Genomic DNA, 18,933 nt, shown 5'->3' with positions numbered 1-18,933 from the left:
TCAAAGGTAGGGGTCCGGGAGCCCTTAGATGTAGGGAAGGTGGTGAGGGAGGGCACCGGGGTGACCCTAGAGGTCCCTGTGGTCACTAAGAGCAGGGACTCGTCGCCGGCCACTGCCCCAGTGCCCCCCTTCTGTCTGACCCCTCAGGGCAAGGCCAGCAAGGGTGAGGTGGAAGACCTGCCCTCTGGTCAGATACCACAGAAGGGTCTTGCTGGCGCTCTGGCTAGCCCACCCCACCGTTCCCCTGCACCCCAGCTCCTGCACTCCGGCCCCAGGGGTCTGCCAGCACCTGGGTTCCCACTTATCTTCCCTCGTCCTCAGAGCGGAACCCAGGCGTCCGGCCCTCCACCCTCCGGGCCTGCGGGCACGGAGCCGAGGCTTTCGAGCCTCCCAGCCGGACTTGTTCCTGTCCCATTGTGTGTGGGACAGGGGCGGGGCGAGGGCCAGCAGTGGAGAGCCCCCTCCCACTGCCCCCTCCCCTTCCTAAGGAAAAGGCTGAGGCTCTGCCGGGAGCCACAGAGCAGACGCTGCCGAAGCCGACATGGGCAACTTGAAGAGCGTGGGCCAGGAGCCCGGGCCACCCTGCGGCCTGGGGCTAGGGCTGGGCCTCGGGCTGTGCAGCAAACAGGGCCCGGCCTCCCCAGCACCCGAGCCCAGCCGGGCACCGGCACCCGCACCCCCGCCCGCGCCAGACCACAGGTGAGCGCTGCGGAGGCTAGGAACAGGTGGCAGGGGGGCAGGTCAAGGCCTAAAGGCCCAGCTTGGAAGGGCTGGAGCCTGCAGCCCAGTCAGGAGGGCCAGGTCGCCAACCCAAACGGCTGTCAGCGTGGACAGAACAAGATGGTCAGGGAGGCTCAGAAAAGAGACCGGGATCCGGGCCGGCAGGCAACAGGTGAAGGTCGAGGGTAAGGGTGCCAGCTTCCCAGGTGTGAATGGCCAGGGTCTGAATGCTGCTCTGCTGCCAAGAGCTGTTTGACTTTGAGCAAGTTACTTAACTTCTCTGAACCTCCGTTTATACAAAATATGGATATAGCAGTACTTGACCCCATGGAGTTGTTGTTAAGTTTCTAGTTCACGGCAAGACCGACAAACAGCCATGATTATTTAACAGGAGTGGAAAGGAGCTGGGGAGAGGTAGGTACAAGGGAATGAGAGGACGGGGGAGAGACTGAGGCCCTCGGGAGGAACTGAGAAGAGAGAACAGCTAGGCCCTTTTCCCCTGCTCCAGACCCCTCCTCCCACTGGCCATCAACCCCCAAACTGACCCTGCAGCCCCAGACCCCAGCAGGGGCGCCCCCGGGACAGAGGTCCCTGGAGAGAGTAAGGACGCAGCCCGAGGCCAGGTGGGGTGACAGGCCAGCCGGGGTGGCCGGGCTGCAGGCAGCTCTGCACAGAAGGGCGAAGGGGCCGGGGGCCTGGCCGCACAGGCGCACGCGGGGAGGCCTGCGTCCCTCCCTTCCTCCCTGAGGCTGGGCTGGCAGCCCTGGGAGGAAGTGATAAGGCCTCTGAGGCCGGAGGGAAATCTGGGCTGAGGAATCCCTGCAGGGGCTTCCTGGGGCTCCATCCCCTCCAGGCCGGGCTCATCTCAACCTCAGGGGGCTGGACACCCCATGTCCAGAGGAGGCAGTGGGGATGAGGACCCGGCCTTGGGCCAGGGCCTCAGGATCCCAGCGCCGCAGCCCCGGGAGCCCAGGGTCTCGCTGAGCATCCAGAGGAGTGCGGCGGGCCTGGGTGGAGAAGCGGCAGCTCTGCCTGTGCCACCCTTGGCGAGATCCTTAACTTCGCTGAGCCTCAGATCTCTCATCTGTAAACGGGGTGCAATATTGCTCACCTTCCAAGGCTGTTGCGAGGGCTGGGAGGAAGGGTGAGATAGCACGTGGCAAGCAAGCAAGCAATCACTGGATGATCAATGCTGTCGGAGAGGTCTCTGGGGCACGTCCAAAGGGTCACACACTTCTCTCCCATGACCCTAGCCCGGCTCCCAACAGCCCCCAGCTAACCCGGCCTCCAGAGGGGCCCAAGTTCCCTCGCGTGAAGAACTGGGAGGCGGGGAGCATCACCTACGACACTCTGTGTGCGCAGTCACAGCAGGTAAGGCCTGGAGCACCCCCCCCCCGCCCCCGTCTCCCAAGTCAAGGTCAACATGGCTGAGGCCCGTCCCCTCAAAGGGAGAGGAGACCGGGAAGAACCTGACGAGCTAAGGAACGTGCGCTCTCAGCCTCCCTAACCCAGCCCAACCTCCTGGCTATGTCCAGTCTTGGGGGGTGGGGGGGCCCAACGCACACCTCCCAGGACCCTCCCTCCCTCTGCCCCAGACTCTGCCTCCAGGCCCTGCCCCCCAGCCCCGATCTGGTCCTGATCTGATGCTCCCTGCTCTCTCGGCCACCACCCCCCACCCCGACCCAGGACGGGCCCTGCACCCCCAGACGCTGCCTGGGCTCCCTGGTGTTTCCACGGAAACTGCAGAGCCGACCCTCCCAGGGCCCTCCGCCCCCGGAGCAGCTGCTGAGCCAGGCCAGGGGCTTCATCAACCAGTACTACAGCTCCATCAAGAGGCAAGCCTCCCCCAGACCCGCAGCCCACCCTCAGCCCACTCCTGCTAAGACCTAGAGGCAGGTGACCCTTCCCCCGGGGCCCCTCGCATTCCCCCCATCCCGGTACCACGTGGGGCCGGAGCTCAACACCGCCACCCTCGCCAAACCCTCACCAAGCCTGGGGGCCCTCCCCCGCCCACGGCTTCCTCTTGCTCCCCTCTCCTCCCCAGGAGCGGCTCCCAGGCTCACAAGGAGCGGCTTCAGGAAGTGGAAGCCGAGGTGGCGGCCACGGGCACCTACCAGCTTCGTGAGAGCGAGCTGGTGTTCGGGGCCAAGCAGGCCTGGCGCAACGCCCCCCGCTGCGTGGGCCGGATCCAGTGGGGGAAGCTGCAGGTGTGGCTGGCTAGGCAGCACCCAATGTGGGGACAGGGAGACACAGGAGAGGAAAACATGGGGTGCGACGGCTCCTGAGGCTTCCCGGGGGGTTCCCGAGCAGTGGGGAGACCCCGCCCATTCCCTCCAGCCCAGGGGAGCCCACAGCCCAGCAGCTACCACCTGGTCGTTAAGCCCCATAGCAGCGCCTTGGCTGTCTGGGGGGGGAGGATCACCCAGATGGACAGAGGGACGCACTGAGTAGGTGAGGACAGCTGAGCGGTGATCCCGGGGGGGTATGGTCAGAGCAACAAGAGAGTCTTCCAAAAAAGGCCCCCGGGCTTCCCTAGTGGCACAGTGGCTGGGAGTCCGCCTGCCGATGCAGGGGACACAGGTTCATGCCCCAGTCCAGGAGGATCCCACATGCCGCAGAGCGGCTGGGCCCGTGAGCCATGGCCACTGAGCCTGCGCGTCCGGAGCCTGTGCTCCGCAGCGGGAGAGGCCACAACAGTGAGAGGCCTGCGTACCGCAAAAAAAAAAAAAAACACCCCTGCTTGCCCAGCCCAGCGTCCTCACCCCAAACACACTGCTCCCTCCCAGTCCCCCAGAGCCTGGGCCTCACACACCCCGCCATGTGACTCAAGCTCCCGTGGGCTACTGGAACAGCCTGTGGCCCGGCTCTACCAGAAGCGAGCTGACCCACAGGGGAAATGGATCCATGACCTTGGCCTCCTTAGTTGTAACCGGACACCAGAGAATTTGGAAGAGAGCCATGTGCGGGGTAAATCCCAAAGGAGGCTCAAATAAAATCAGAACAATCCTGTCTGACACTTAACAAAACGCTTTAAGTTGTTCAAAGCTCCAGCTCAACTCTGAACCCATCAGAGATTCCGTATTTGACCCTGCTCTTGGCCCCAGGCCAGCCACTGTCACCGCTGCCCCTATCACCAACACGAGTCCCCTCCTCCCTGAAGCAGGAAAGGGACCTCCCAGCCCCTTGCTGGGGCCTCCACCCCACCAGTCAGGATGGCTCCTCCTTGCTTCGGAATGTCAGGATGGGCAGAGTCCCCAGAGGCCACCTACTGCAGCCACCCCCCTTCCCATCACCAGTGTGCTCAGGGAGAGTCAGAAGACTGGCTGGGGTCACCTGCTTTTGCTTGAGCACCATGAGAAATGGGGAACTCGCCACCCACACCCCCAGGCAGCATCCCCGTCATTTGGTGCCCTACCCCGATCATCAGCTTGGCAGTGACTGGGTCCCTCCTCTGTACCAGGTGCCGAGTCAGCTTCCGTAGGGATGGGGAGACCCTTACCCCGGCAAGCAGATAAGGAACAGGCCAGACTACACCGGGTGTGTGGGGTGCAGGGCAGGAAGGGTCAGTGTGGGTGCAAATGGTCAGGGAGGCTCCCGAGAGGAGAAAGAACCATGGTTCACAGCTTGTGACCCACCCCCCGCAGCCTTCGAAGGCTGCAGACAAGGTCACTAGTCCCTGCCCTGCGTCCTTGCCTTCTCCTGGGGCTGACACTCAAGACCCCCATCTCCCTCCTGTCTCCCTGCCTCGGATGGCTCAGGTGTTTGATGCGCGGGATTGCAGCTCTGCACAGGAGATGTTCACCTACATCTGCAACCACATCAAGTACGCCACCAACCGGGGCAACCTCCGGTGAGTGCCCCCCGCCCTGCCCGAGACCCCACCCCCTCCCCCAGGCACAGGCAGTGAACCTGGGCTCTGACCAGCTCTCGTCCCCACGTCAGTTCGGCCGTCACGGTGTTCCCCCAGCGCGCTCCGGGCCGCGGAGACTTCCGCATCTGGAACAGCCAGCTGGTACGCTACGCGGGCTACAGGCAGCAGGACGGCTCCGTGAGGGGGGACCCGGCCAACGTGGAGGTCACCGAGGTGGGCGTGGGCAGGTGGGAACGGGGAGGCCAGCCCGAGGGCTCTGGGAGGAGGACAAAGGGTCCAGCCAAAGAGCGGTCAGCGCAGCAGGGAGAGGAGACCTCACTGAGACAAAGGATGGGAGATGCCAAAGAAGGAGGTCCCTGAGGAGGGCACAAGGCTGGGCCCCTCATTCCCATCTCCGGCCCCTCTGCCCGCAGCTCTGCATCCAGCATGGCTGGACCCCAGGAAACGGCCGCTTTGATGTGCTACCCCTGCTGCTCCAGACCCCAGATGAGGCTCCAGAACTCTTTGTTCTGCCCTCCGAACTGGTCCTCGAGGTCCCCCTGGAGCACCCCACGTGAGCACGAGAGGGGCCGGGACGGGTCGAGGAGAGGGCTGCCCAGGGGGTGGCCCGGTAGGCAAGGCTCCACAGGGCTGATCCCACGCCCTCACGCCCCCAGGCTGGAGTGGTTCTCGGCCCTGGGCCTGCGCTGGTACGCCCTCCCAGCAGTGTCCAACATGCTGCTGGAAATTGGGGGCCTGGAGTTCCCTGCAGCCCCCTTCAGCGGCTGGTACATGAGCACGGAGATTGGCATGCGGAACCTGTGTGATCCCCACCGCTACAACATCCTGGAGGTGAGGACCTGTGGGGCGGGGGTCTTGGGGGCACGTATAGGATGTCGGCAACATGGAGAATCTGAACAAGGTCAGGTCCGGTCGGCCTCCTGATCTAGAACTGCAGAGGAGGGCTCTGGAACCACCAAGGTCAGGGCAAAGGGGGCTATGTGCCTGCGTGCGAAGATGCAGTTATTTTTCTGGGGATAGGTGCTGTAACTGTAGCTTTTGTCAGTTTCTCAAAGCATATTTTGACTCAAAACATGGTAAAACCCATTTTAGAGATGAGAAATTAAGTCCCGGGGCTGAGATGTGGCCGGCCCCAGGGTCCCTCTCTGCCCTGTGGTGCCTTTGCAGGCAGGAACCTGAATCAGCCCCAAGTGAAGCACTCAGGCCTCCTGCTGGCTACCCACCCGCCCTCACCCCTTCCACTCACGAGCCGGAGACAAAGATGTTCTTCACCCACCCTCCCCCGCCCCCTGCCAACCACTGCCGCGCACCCCTGCTCTCAGGACGTGGCCGTCTGCATGGACCTGGATACCCGGACCACCTCATCCCTGTGGAAAGACAAGGCAGCCGTGGAAATCAACTTGGCTGTGCTGCACAGTTACCAGGTACACAGGCCCCGACTGGCCAGGAGCACAAGGGATCGGGGCTGGAAGAGAGGGAGGCACTTAGAGACTGGGCCGGGGGTCGGAGAAAGCTGGAAGGAGTTCCCAAGTCTGAGCGCCACGGGGGCGCCGGACCTGCTGTCCCAGGCGCTGTAACTATGGGAACCTAACTGATGAGCGCATGCTCGGTTATTCTGGTCCCCAGGGCATACTGGGTATTGCAGTTTGTGGGACCCACTGGATCCTGGAAACTCTAATTCCAGGACGAGGGCATGCTGAGCACTGTCATTGGAGGAAGCTAGTGCCTGCTGAGTACTTCTGTGTGGTCCGAGAGTTTCGGCTATTTGGGTGTGGGAGGCATACCGAGAACACAGATTGGAGCTCCTTTTGCCTGCTGACCACGCGTGCCGCAGTTAGGGGCGACACTGGTTCAGGGAAGACGGTAGATGTTAGGTTTGGGGTGACGGAAGCGCAGGGTCTGTGGGCTGAGTCTAAGCCCGTCCCTCACCCCAGCTCGCCAGAGTGACCATTGTGGACCACCACGCTGCCACGGCCTCCTTCATGAAGCACCTGGAGAACGAGCAGAAGGCCAGGGGGGGCTGCCCTGCTGACTGGGCCTGGATCGTGCCCCCGATCTCGGGCAGCCTCACCCCAGTCTTCCATCAGGAGATGGTCAACTATGTCCTGTCCCCTGCTTTCCGCTACCAGGTGCCCACCCCACTGGCTCTTGCCCACCATGCCAGCTCTGACTGAGCAGCCCCAGGGGCCTCCAACCTTCTGTTCTCTCTCCTTACCTCTCCCTCCACTCCCACCCCCCCCATCGCTTCCCTGTAGCCAGACCCCTGGAAGGGGAGCACAGCCAAGGGCACCGGCATCACCAGGAAGAAGACCTTTAAGGAAGTGGCCAAGTAGGTTCCCTGGGAGTGCTGCCCTCCCTCCCACATACCCAGACCCTCCCCCCATCGCCAGCAGTGGTCTGGGCACTCCACCCCTCCACACCCACCAAGACCTTGCTTGGGTCACGCGCCTGGGGAGGCCCCGTCTCTGTGCGCCTGGGACCCCTTCACCCCACCCTTGCCCACAGTGCGGTGAAGATCTCTGCCTCACTCATGGGCACCGTGATGGCGAAGCGAGTGAAGGCGACGATTCTGTACGCCTCCGAGACCGGCCGGGCCCAGAGCTACGCACAGCAACTGGGGAGGCTCTTCCGGAAGGCCTTCGACCCTCGGGTAGGACTGAGCCCAGAGGGCAGGGATCTGAAAAGAAGGGGGGGTTCTGCCCCCACCTTCAGACACAGCCTGGAGAACAGGAGAGGGTCACAAGGCAGGGCCCACGAGGAACCCCGGGATCCTCAGGGATTCAGGGATCGAGTCGGGGCCTGAATCTTGCCCTGCCGGGAGGACTAGAATAAAAAACAACCAGAGCAGTGCAGCACAGGTCCCCAGGACATGGTCTTCTCCTTGCCCACAGGTCCTGTGCATGGATGAGTATGACGTGGTGTCCCTGGAGCACGAGACGCTGGTGTTGGTGGTGACCAGCACCTTTGGGAACGGCGATCCCCCAGAGAATGGAGAGGTGAGGACTGCCAGGAAAGGGGCCGCTGGGAACGAAGGGAGACTCAGAATTGGAATGGCTGGGCAGGACCCCCAACCCCATGATGGAAAGCGGAGATGCCGTGAGAGTAGGAGCATGGACAGTCCACTGGGACCCAAGGGCCTACACACGCCACACTCCAGGCCCACCCTTGCGGCTGCCCCCCCCCCCACACAGACACATCTGCTTAGCTGGGTCCCCAAGTCATTTCCATTATCAGAGCAAGTGTTTAATACATGGAAGGCACTTCCTGGCTGGCCAGGCACTGACAAATGGGAAAGACGGCACTTAAAGCGAGATCTCACTTTGTCATTTCTTCTTCTCTTCACAAAAGAAAAGAGCACTGCTCAGATGCCAACAGAGATTAGGCAACTTCACTTTCTGAACAAATCTTGAAAGGAACAAACTGGAGTCCCACCACTGAATCCTTTCCTGTTAATCACTGTCCTTCCTGCTTCTCTGTCTCTGGCCGCCCCCAGGAACATTCATTTCTGGAGCCCCTATCTGCTTCTGTTTCTAAATGCCTTCTTAGCGCTAAGTACCTCCTCAAGTCCCCTAGAGCAGAATGCTCATGGAAGCCTTCTCCCCTGCCTCGCTGCCCATTCAGCCCTGCTTCTGATCTGCCTTTTAAAGAAACTAGAGTCACTAAGTTTTTTTAGTATAAAAGTAATAGTTACATCCATGTGACCCACAACCCCATCAAGACAGAGAACACTTCCATCACTTAGACAAGTCCCCCTTGTCAACTCCCCAAGTCAATCCACCTCTCAATCTCCCCACCAAAGGCGACCACCATCCTGATTCCTGTCGCCTGGTCTAGAACATCATAGAGAGGGGAGCACGGTATTCTGGCTTCTTTCACTCCCCCCGCTTTGGAGGTTCATCTCGCTGCTGAGTGACTCAGTGGCTCATTCCTCTCCATGACTGAGCCACGCCCATGGCATGAACAGTTTATTTCTCTCCTTCTCTGCTGACAGACACCTGGGCCGTTTCCAGCGCTTGGCTATTGTGAATAAAGCTGTTATGAACATTTCTGTACAAGGCTTTTGTGGCCTTATGTTTTCATTTCTCTTGGATAAATACCTAGGAGTGGGACTGCTAGGTCAGTGGGTAGATGTTATGTTTAACTTTTTTTTTTTTTTAAATGAAACTGCGTACAGCCAAACCGATTGAACTGCACCCTTAAGTTCCGTGCATTTCGATGTGTGTACATTCTACCTCACATGTTTCTAAATGGAGCAAGCCTAGGAATTTGCCCTACAGAAAATGGTATATATTTACTAACAACACAAACAAGAATATTTATAGCAGCGCTGTTCATGATATCCCCGCACTGGAAACAGTTCAAATGACTCTCAGCCGTAGAATGGATAAATACATCGTGGTCTATTCAAATGCAGTGCGGCCATGAGGGTGAACAACATACAACCACACACAACAAAATACAACCACACCCAACAAAACAGATGAATCTCAAACATCACGCAGAGGGAAAGGAGCCAGACACGAAAGAATCAGACCATGGGGCTCACTTTGTATCAGCTTCAGGAAGAGGCAGAACAATTCCGTGGGCTTTTAATCAGGAGAGCGGGTGGTTACCCCAGAGAGGGGGTGGGGAGTAACGGGGGGGGGGGCGACACCAAGGTGACTTCTAGGACGCTGGTGACGTTTCTTGCTGGGATGCTGATTGCACGGGTAGGTTCAGTTTACGCTAATCTGTAAAGCTGTGCATTTACAACGTGGGTGCTTTTCTGTATGTACATTACACTTCAAGAAAATGTTAAAGAAATAAAATTAAGGTAGCACGTGCTAATTACAGTGAACCTGTAGACTCACCGTCTAAATGCATCTGCAGTTAACCCTAGGATAACTTGCTGCGTTTTGGTTTTTCCTGTGTAAAGATTGTCGTGTGTGGTTCTAAGCTATTTCCGTGGTAGCATATAATAAGACTCAGCTTTCTAGAAGGCATCAGTGCCACTAGGGATCGAGGCAATGCAGGGAGACTGAGAGCCATTTCCCACCTATCAGATTGGACTGGTCACATCCAGTGTGGACAGGACTGAGGAAAGAGCATTCCTCTATCCTGATGCTACAGGACCGTCTGACCACGCCACCAAGCTTTTAAACCCTCTGACTCAGCGGTTCCACTTCTAAGGACTACCCTACTGAAATATGCAAAGGAGGAAACAGGCGTATATGAGTGTTCGAGCATTGTGCCTAGACCATCCAGATATCCCCAGGCAGGGGGAAGTCTCCATGGTACCTACAAATGATGGGATGCTATGTAATCATTCAAAAGAATGAGGTCTGGGACTTCCCTGGCAGCCCAGTGGTTGGGACTCTGTGCTTCCACTGCAGGGGGCCCGGGTTTGATCCCTGGCCAGGAAACTAAGATCCCACAAGCCACATAGTGCGGCCAAAAAAAAAAAAAGAATGAGGTCAATCTTGGTGTGTTGACCTGGAAGGATATCCATGATAGGTTATTGACAAAAAGCAGGTAAACATAATATGATCCCATTTTTACTTTAAAAAATAAACTTAGGAAGTTTAACATCTGTCCGTGGTACACATGCCTTGGGGGATGAGACTGGAGGGAAGGGAAGGGTAGAGTTTCTCTTTTATTACTTTACACGCTTCTGTAATGTTTTCAAAAAGCCAATACCTCTCTTTTGAAATGTTCAAAACAAATTAAAATTTAAGGTCATAAATAATAATAATAACAAGGGCCAGCCCAGTGTAGTATGAAATTTTGTATAGTTTGAAATAAAACAAAACTAATCGTGATGCCAATGTTTGCCCTCACCAGAGTTTTGCAGCAGCCCTGATGGAGATGTCGGGCCCCTACAACAGCTCCCCTCGGCCAGAGCAACACAAGTGAGTAGGGATGGGAGTTTTGGGGGCGGGGGAACAGGGAGGCATCTGGAGACACAAAAGGAAAGGAGGGGGCTTCCCCGGTAGCGCAGTGGTTGAGAGTCCGCCTGCCGATGCAGGGGACACGGGTTCGTGCCCCGGTCCGGGAAGATCCCACATGCCGCGGAGCGGCTGGGCCCGTGAGCCATGGCCGCTGAGCCTGCGCGTCCAGAGCCTGTGCTCTGCAACAGGAGAGGCCACAACAGTGAGAGGCCCGCGTACCGCAAAAAAAAAAGAAAAACCCACAGCTCCGCACTCATTTTCCCAACAAGCTGGAGGACAGCTTAGCGGAGGCCTCAGCCCTCACGCAGCCTCAGGACACCCTCTTCCTTGTGACCCCCCAACTCCAGGCCCCGGGGCTTTAAGGGGCCGCCAGTCCTGAGGTTTCCTTCAGAGACAGGAGGAGAGGCAGGGCCTGGAGGCTCAGAGACCCCCTGGGGCCGCAGCCCCGATCCCAAGCCTGTTCCGGAGACCCTGAGGCTGTCCCCTGGCCGCGTCTGGGCCCCGCCTGGTCTCCAGTCCCCTGTGACACCCCATCTCCCTCCTCTCTTGCAGGAGTTACAAAATCCGCTTCAACAGCGTCTCCTGCTCAGACCCGCTGGTGTCCTCCTGGCGGCGGAAGAGGAAGGAGTCCAGTAATACCGACAGCGCGGGGGCGCTGGGGACCCTCAGGTCCGGAGAGGCTCGGCGAGGGGAGCCACGGGGGAGGGAAGCTGCCTGGGCCCCAGGGAGCGGGGGACGAGGTGGCCTCCGCTGACGGCTCCCTGCACCCCAGGTTCTGTGTGTTTGGGCTGGGCTCCCGGGCGTACCCCCATTTCTGCGCCTTTGCTCGTGCGGTGGACACGCGGCTGGAAGAGCTGGGAGGGGAGCGGCTGCTTCAGCTGGGCCAGGGCGATGAGCTGTGTGGCCAGGAGGAGGCCTTCCGCGGCTGGGCCCAGGCTGCCTTCCAGGTAAGCCCCCGGGCCCGTCCCGACGTCTCGCTCCTGCCACCCTGCCCCCGCAATTCTGAGTCACTTCAGCCTGGACATCTGCTCCCGAGACCTGCCATACCTACGGAGGCGGGGCCCTCACCGATGCCCGGACTCTTTGGGTTCTCTCGCCCCTTCCTGTTCCTCCAAAATCCACCCTCGTTTTGCCACTGCACAGCCAGCCCTTTTGGCTGAGTCCTGAGTGGTGAGGGACGACATGGCCCTGACAGCACGGGTGGAACAGCTAGGGGCCCCTGCAGGCGCAGGTGGGAGCCTCAGGCAGGCACGGGCTGCCCGCCCCCTCCCCCATGGGCACAGAGGGAGGGGTGCAGGGCAGGATGGAGGGAGAAGGGAAGGATCAAGAGAGGGTTAGTCAGAGGCGAGGGCTGAAGCTGAGGAACTACAGGAAGTCAGAGGCTAGGCAGGTTTGGGGCCGCACCTGGACCGGAGGGGGTCCTAGGCTAGGGGAGTACAGGAGGGGCCAGCCCAGGGCCACGACTTCCTAAGCCTGGGCTTCCTCCAGAGCAGCTCTGCCTGGTCTGGGGATCACGCCTGGAGCTGAACGGGCCTCCTTCTCGCAGTCCTAACACTGCTCCAGGGCAGCGCTGGCCCCGCCAAGGTCCCCAGGCTTGAGCTCAGCAGGTCTGGACTGATGGCAAGGAGGCGGGCATCCCAGCAGGAGGGCCGGCCAGCACAGGTGAAGTGTTTGCTGGGGAGAAGAAGAGGGAATGGGAAACAAGACTAAAGAATCCAGACAAGGGAATCGGCAGGAAGCTGCGAGTGGGACAGGAGAAGGGAGGAGAGGGCATGAGGCCTGGGGACACCACTTTAGAGACACAGGGCCAACGGGAGGAGCATCCAGCCAGAGCAGGAAGGCTCTGAGCTCAGCAGGGTGGGAGCAGTGGGGGTAGGAAGGAAGGGAGGGGGCCAGGGAAGGAAGGAAGAGATATAAGACTTTACACACACAAAAGAAAGATTAACAGCACTGGTGATACGGATGGGAGCAACCCGTCATGGGTTAGCCCTAGATTTCAAGCTGATGGCCGGCCAAGCGGTTTGCCAGGCTTGCACCTGAGCAGAAACAAATAGGATACACGCCCTCCCAGGGGGCCTGCCCCAGGGGCCCCCTCTAGCCCCTGGTGTGCAGTGCAGGGGAAGACAGACCAGCCGGAGACCCCTCCCAAGGCCGCCGGAATTCCGTGCCCACTCCGGGAGCACTTCAGGGCTTTATATTAGCATGTCATTTAATCTTCAGCAGACCCTAAGGAGGTGTGAAGACGGGGAAACGGAGGCCTGCAAGCTGTTAAGTCTAGGGGTGAGAATGTGAACACAGGTCTGAACGCGCAGATGCGTTCGCTGAAGCTGCCGTGTGCCAAGCTCTGTGCTCCTTGGGACACAAGATTAACATTCACCAGGTTAACTAACGAGTGGACGTGACAAAAATACATGCAAAGGAATAGCTAACACAGCGGCCAAGACACTAAATGGGCTGAAGGACGTGATGCCATCAGTCTCAACCTCCGTCTCGGTTCCACTCTCCCTCCTGCCCCCGGGGCTGCCTGTCCCACAGGTGCGAGCCTGAGACGGGCGCCTCTGCTCCGGCAGCCCCAGCAATGGGAGGTGGCGCCTGGGGCCCCAGCAGGCCCAGCTCCATCTCCCACATCAGCACCGCTGAGCTGCCCGCCACCAGGCCCTCCCTGGTGGCCGGAGGGCCTCCGCCCTCACCTCCTCACCCCCCCAGGCCTCCTGTGAGACGTTCTGCGTGGGGGAGGATGCCCAGGCCGCGGCCCAGGACATCTTCAGCCCCAAACGGAGCTGGAAACGCCAGAGGTACCGGCTGAGCGCCCAGGCCGAGGGCCTCCAGCTGCTGCCAGGTGCGGCCCTGATTTCACCCTGACTCTGCTGGACCCCCAGCTCCCCCTGGGCCCGGGACCGACTCACTCGGGGGCCAGGCCAGGGTCCCCGGCTCCAGCTCTGTCTCATCTGTCCCCCGCCCCTCAGGCCTGATCCACGTGCACAGGCGGAAGATGTTCCAGGCCACAGTCCTCTTGGTGGAAAACCTGCAAAGCAGCAAGTCCACGTGAGGAGGACCAATCGGCCCCACCACGCCGGGCCCCGCCCCTCGTGCCCCAGACCCTGGCTCCGCCCCCCTCCTGCCCAGCCCTCCTGTAACTGCCCCCTCTCCCCACCCCCAGCCGGGCCACGATCCTGGTGCGCCTGGACACGGGAAGCCAGGAGGGGCTCCAGTACCAGCCGGGGGACCACATAGGCATCTGCCCGCCCAACCGGCCGGGGCTCGTGGAGGCACTGATGAGCCGCGTGGAGGACCCGCCGCCGCCCACCGAGCCTGTGGCAGTGGAGCAGCTGGAGAAGGGCAGCCCAGGTGAGGGGGCTCCATCCCTCTGGTCCCCAGGGTCCCCTCAGGTTCAGGATCTGGTGGAAGGTGGCCACCTCCACTCACAGGCGCTGTGCCACCTCCTGACGGGCTGGCCTTGTTGCTGGAAGGTCCACTGAGGGCGGCTCCCTTCTCAGAACTCCCTGACAACCCCCCCCCCCCGCAGAAGGCCACGCCTCCCTCTGGGCTCCTTTCAAAGGCTTCCCCACTCCACCCACCCCCGACAGCCTAGCCCGCTCTGTAGCTGGCATCAGGTCTACCTTATGCTGCACCAGTTCCTGGAGTTCAAACAAGCTGGGTGGGGAAAGGCAGAAGCCCAGACCACCCCAGTCCAGCAGGGGCCCTCAAACACACACACACACACACACACACACACACTCACACATTCACACTCACAGGGGCTGCCCATACAGGCCCACCACCACTGTTCGAGGGCCAGGCCTCTGATGAGACACCGTGAGGTGGTTAGTCCCCCTGTACTCCCCAGACAATGCAATTCCGGCTTGGCCCCTTCCTCAGAGCTCCCCGTGCCCCCCCCGCAGGTGGCCCTCCTCCCGGCTGGGTGCGGGACCCCCGGCTGCCCCCGTGTACGCTGCGCCAGGCTCTCACCTTTTTCCTGGACATCACCTCCCCGCCCAGCCCTCAACTTCTTCGACTGCTCAGCACCCTGGCTGAAGAGCCTAGTGAACAGCAAGAGCTCGAGACCCTCAGCCAGGTGGGGGCCACCCCAGTGGGGAGCAGGGGCCGGTGAGGCAGGACGAGCCAGGAGGGGAGCCCACCTGGCTATCGTGCTGGGGCTCTAAGACCCAGCTCTGGAGTTCCTACTCATCTCTGAATTCTCTCGCCTTAAAGAAGCACAGAGGGGACTTCCCTGGCGGCCCAGTGGTTAATACTCTGCGCTTCCACAGCAGGGGGCGCGGGTTCAATCCCTGGTTGGGGAACTAAGGTCCCACATGCCACACAGCACAGCCAAAAGGATGAAAAAAAAAAAAAAAAAAGCACGGAGAAGGTGCTCAAGAAATGTTTGTTGGCCTGAACTACTGAGCAGGGAGAAACCCCAGGAGGCTCAGCTCCGGAGGGGTCAAGAAGGGAGGTCATCAGGCAGGGCTAGCAGGTTCCAAGCTCACTGCCCCCTGCCCCCACCAGGACCCCCGGCGCTACGAGGAGTGGAAGTGGTTCCGCTGCCCCACCCTGCTGGAGGTGCTCGAGCAGTTTCCATCCGTGGCACTGCCTGCCCCGCTGCTTCTCACCCAGCTGCCCCTGCTCCAGCCCCGGTACTACTCGGTCAGCTCAGCACCCAGCACCCATCCAGGAGAGATCCACCTCACAGTAGCTGTGCTGGCATACAGGACCCAAGGTGAGGCTGGGAAGCAGGGGCAGGGCCAGGACCACACCGTGACCCCGGGATGGACCCCTCACTGGCCCCCTCCCTCCCCAACCCCCTAGATGGGCTGGGTCCCCTGCACTATGGAGTCTGCTCCACGTGGCTGAGCCAACTCAAGACTGGAGACCCCGTACCCTGCTTCATCAGGGGGTAAGTGAGCACTGCGGGGGAGGGGGGCAGGCGGGGCACCAAGCAGGGGTGGCAGAGTGCGTCACGGATGGCCGAGGACAGGTGCAGGGATTGGCAGGCAGCTGCACAGGGTGAGGGTAGAAGCTTTGGTGAAGGTGTGATTGGGAGCAGGGACGCCCCACTTAACATATCCAGGACGGGGCACCCACTTCACAACTCTGGCTAAGTTTGGGGCCTTTCACTAATTTGGACTTAGGGTCCTATCTTGAAACTGCAGTTCCCAGAGACGGGGCTGGGATTCGATCCAGCAGGCCCTGTTGCTTTTAGACGGTGTACGGTGTCCCTCCCTACATCTCTGGGGTCAGTCTGATGTTGGCAGGCAGGGTGCTTGGGAACTGTGCCCCATCCGCATTTAGTCCGGGGAGAACTGGTTAGGTTACCACAGTAACACTGAGCACTGGAGGAAAGTGAAGGATCTCAGGGTACCCCTCCCTCCTGCTGTGTTCAGAAGTCTTGCCCCATCCAGCGCCCAGGAGCTGGAAGTCTCAGGTGGGACAAAGAAGTGCTCCCAGGATGGCACCAGCTAGGCCTAGTGACCCAAACCCATCCAGCAGGCTAAATTACAGATAAACTGCCAATCTAGTGAGTACAAACCAAATGCCAATGTTGAGGCTATGGTTTAAAACAAAGACACTCAGCGAACCCATTATGAACTAAAAGGCTGTCTGTCCTTCCCTCCCCCATACTTTCTATATCTCCTGAACTGAGACATCAAAGCATTCTTCAATTCAAATTTAAGCTTTATTTCCTTTGATCCAACCTCCAGAAACCACAGGTCCAGGAAGTTTCTGCCAATCAGCAGAGTTCTTTTATTAAACACTTTGCGTTTACTATGAGCTAGACACAAGCATTAACTCATTTTCAGTGGAAGTTGAGTTCTCCTCTCTCAACCCTGCTGAGGTTGATAAGAATGGGGGATGTGGGGAAACAAAGTGGGCCTGATGGAGGGTCTCTTGGCTAGGGCTCCCTCCTTCCGGCTGCCTCCTGATCCCAGCTTGCCCTGCATCCTCGTGGGCCCGGGCACTGGCATCGCCCCCTTCCGGGGATTTTGGCAGGAGCGGCTACACGACATCGAGAGCAAAGGTGAGGCTGGGGCCCAAGGGACGGACTGGAAGGCAGGAGGGAGTCACACAACTTAGGGGCACAAAAGAGCAGGGGGCTAGGAGGCAGGAACCAGGTAGGAAAGAGGGCAAGGAACAGGGCCACAAAGGTGAAAAGAAGTTTATTAGACCAGGGGGTCGGGGGCCTAGAGCCAAGGGCAGTGCCCTGTTGGTCTGGCTTCCTGGTGCCCAGCACAAAGTAGTGTTGGATTGGATTAGCAACAAAGGGAACCCGGATGTCTGGAGAAGATGGGGCTGGGACTCAGAAGACAGATATGCCCCAGGTGGACTCTGGACTGTGTCAGAGGTCACCTAGGTGTGTCTGAGACCCAAGGAAGCTACAGGGTGTTTAGGTTGGGCATGGGGTGCCCAGGGGAGCTGGTAAATCAAAAGAAGGGAGCTTGTGACTAAGAGGAAAGTGTAGAGTGCAGGAACTGAAGGTGTGGGAGAATATGGGCTTAGAGCAGGGAAGGGGCCAGACAGTCTCAGACTGCAGTGTTGGATGGTACAAAGGGCATGGGGTCAGAAGCCCCAGGCGTAGCACAGCGTCACTACTGTCCATGCCGCCAGAGGGAAGTCACCATCTCCTGTGACCTTCGGCTTCTCTGTAAATCAGTGTCAGGCAGGATCTCTGTGAAAGCATCCCAACTCTCCTAGAGGCCAAACAGCTGAGTGGTTGTTTCTGCCGGAAAGGGTGGGCCCCTCAGCCTGGGTGAGGGTAGCCAGTGGGAGGTGTCACTAGGGCTGTGTCCCCAGGAGGGAGTTGGGGGGCTCTCCCAAGCCGCAGTGATGCTTGCAGGGCTGCAGCCTGCCCCCATGACCTTGGTGTTCGGCTGCCGGTGCTCCCAGCTCGACCATCTCTACCGCGAGGAGGTGCAGGATGCCCAGCAGCGCGGGGTGTTTGGCCGCGTCCTCACCGCCTTCTCCCGGGAACCCAACAGCCCTAAGGTGCGGGACCCTGAGGGGGCAGGGGTAACCCGGCGCGCCTAGGCCCAGGCCTAGACCAGCCCCGCCCCCTGCAGTGCGCACCCTCCGCTCGACCCAGTGGCGCTCAGACGCCCGCCCCCACTCGGCTCCACCCTCGTACCAAGGCCCCTTTGGGTCTCACCCACCCTCACCCATGCCCCGCCCCTTACTTGTCTCCGTCCCTTGAGACCCCACCCCAGCGCACCAAGGCCCCACCAGGTGCTCTGGGTATCTTTCCCGCACCCAGGACCCGCCCTGCCCGCTCCCCCCGGGGCCTGCCCTTCCCTGCCAGGTGCCCCGCCGGGGTCTGCCCCTGACCCCGCCTCCCCTCAGACCTACGTGCAGGACATCCTGCGGACGGAGCTGGCTGCTGAGGTGCACCGCGTGCTGTGCCTCGAGCGGGGCCACATGTTTGTCTGCGGCGATGTCACCATGGCAACCAGCGTCCTGCAGACGGTGCAGCGCATCTTGGCGACAGAGGGCGACATGGAGCTGGATGAGGCCGGCGACGTCATCGGCGTGCTGCGGGTGCGGAGGGGCGGGGCCGGGGGCCGCCCCCACTCCCGATGGCAACTCCGACTTGGGTTTTGATCTCCCGCCCTCTTTCCCCCGCCAGGATCAGCAACGCTATCACGAGGACATTTTCGGGCTCACGCTGCGCACCCAGGAAGTGACAAGCCGCATACGCACCCAGAGCTTTTCCTTGCAGGAGCGGCATATGCGGGGCGCAGTGCCCTGGGCGTTCGACCCGCCCGGCCCAGACACCCCTGGTCCCTGAGAGCCCTCTTGCTTTCCGCTTCAGTTCGCGGAGAGAGGGGCCGTCAGACCGGAACCAGCCACCTCTCCCTCCCCTCCGAGGTGCCGCCCCACCTCTGTCCAGAGTCTGCAGAGACTGGCCTGATTCCCCGGGAATATCTCTTTGTCTAGGTCTGTTTCCCTACCCTAGGTCTGAGTAAATCTGGAAGGCCGTCTCCCAGCAGTGGTATTCCAGAGCCCTTTTGTGTTATTTAGGTGAATTTTAGATTCCCCTCACCTCTCTCGGAAGTATCTTATCTTGAAGCCTGATCTCTAAATCATTGAAATATTTATTACTGAAGATTCACCGTAAGAGACCAGATCAGAAGTTATGAGAGCTACTAAGATGCCTAACCCAGCGCTGTCAATCACAGTTACAGAATGAATGACAAGCTTTGTCTTTGAACTCTTGCAGACAGTGTGGAGGTGGTAATTCTTTGACAGGGAGTCCTGGAGAACAGTGGTGGTTTCCAGCCAATCACGGGCAGTTCTGTGTTGCTCCCTGATCTGGACTGAGAAGCAGGTGCAGTCGTCAGCTGACAGGAGTGGGGATTCCAGGACTAAGGTCACAAAGCTGTGCAGCACAGCCATGAGCAAACTTTACTGCTTGTTTCAGACAGG

The 18,933-nt window shown here is 59.9% G+C and overlaps 1 protein-coding gene across 1 annotated transcript; it reads left to right on the top strand.

Moving 5' to 3' along the window:
* Nucleotides 1-458: 458 nt before the first annotated feature.
* On the top strand, nucleotides 459-18,654 carry NOS3 (nitric oxide synthase 3). The gene is made up of 26 exons (XM_022577796.3): nucleotides 459-699; nucleotides 1,974-2,091; nucleotides 2,407-2,555; nucleotides 2,765-2,927; nucleotides 4,479-4,570; nucleotides 4,663-4,804; nucleotides 5,005-5,144; nucleotides 5,248-5,422; nucleotides 5,914-6,015; nucleotides 6,526-6,720; nucleotides 6,847-6,920; nucleotides 7,097-7,241; nucleotides 7,483-7,587; nucleotides 10,412-10,479; nucleotides 11,071-11,187; nucleotides 11,291-11,465; nucleotides 13,225-13,357; nucleotides 13,485-13,563; nucleotides 13,679-13,866; nucleotides 14,421-14,593; nucleotides 15,025-15,235; nucleotides 15,325-15,412; nucleotides 16,413-16,534; nucleotides 17,351-17,499; nucleotides 17,851-18,045; nucleotides 18,134-18,654. Exons 1-26 carry the CDS (start codon nucleotides 542-544, stop codon nucleotides 18,293-18,295), a joined length of 3,618 nt encoding a protein of 1,205 aa, XP_022433504.2. The 5' UTR covers nucleotides 459-541; the 3' UTR covers nucleotides 18,296-18,654.
* Nucleotides 18,655-18,933: the final 279 nt, after the last annotated feature.

Source organism: Delphinapterus leucas, chromosome 9 (assembly GCF_059928025.1).
Source record: "Delphinapterus leucas isolate spDelLeu-1000000601 "Yukka" chromosome 9, BTC_Dleu_Yukka2, whole genome shotgun sequence".
Lineage (NCBI taxonomy): Eukaryota > Metazoa > Chordata > Mammalia > Artiodactyla > Monodontidae > Delphinapterus > Delphinapterus leucas.
This window is presented reverse-complemented; position numbering and strand designations above follow the sequence as displayed.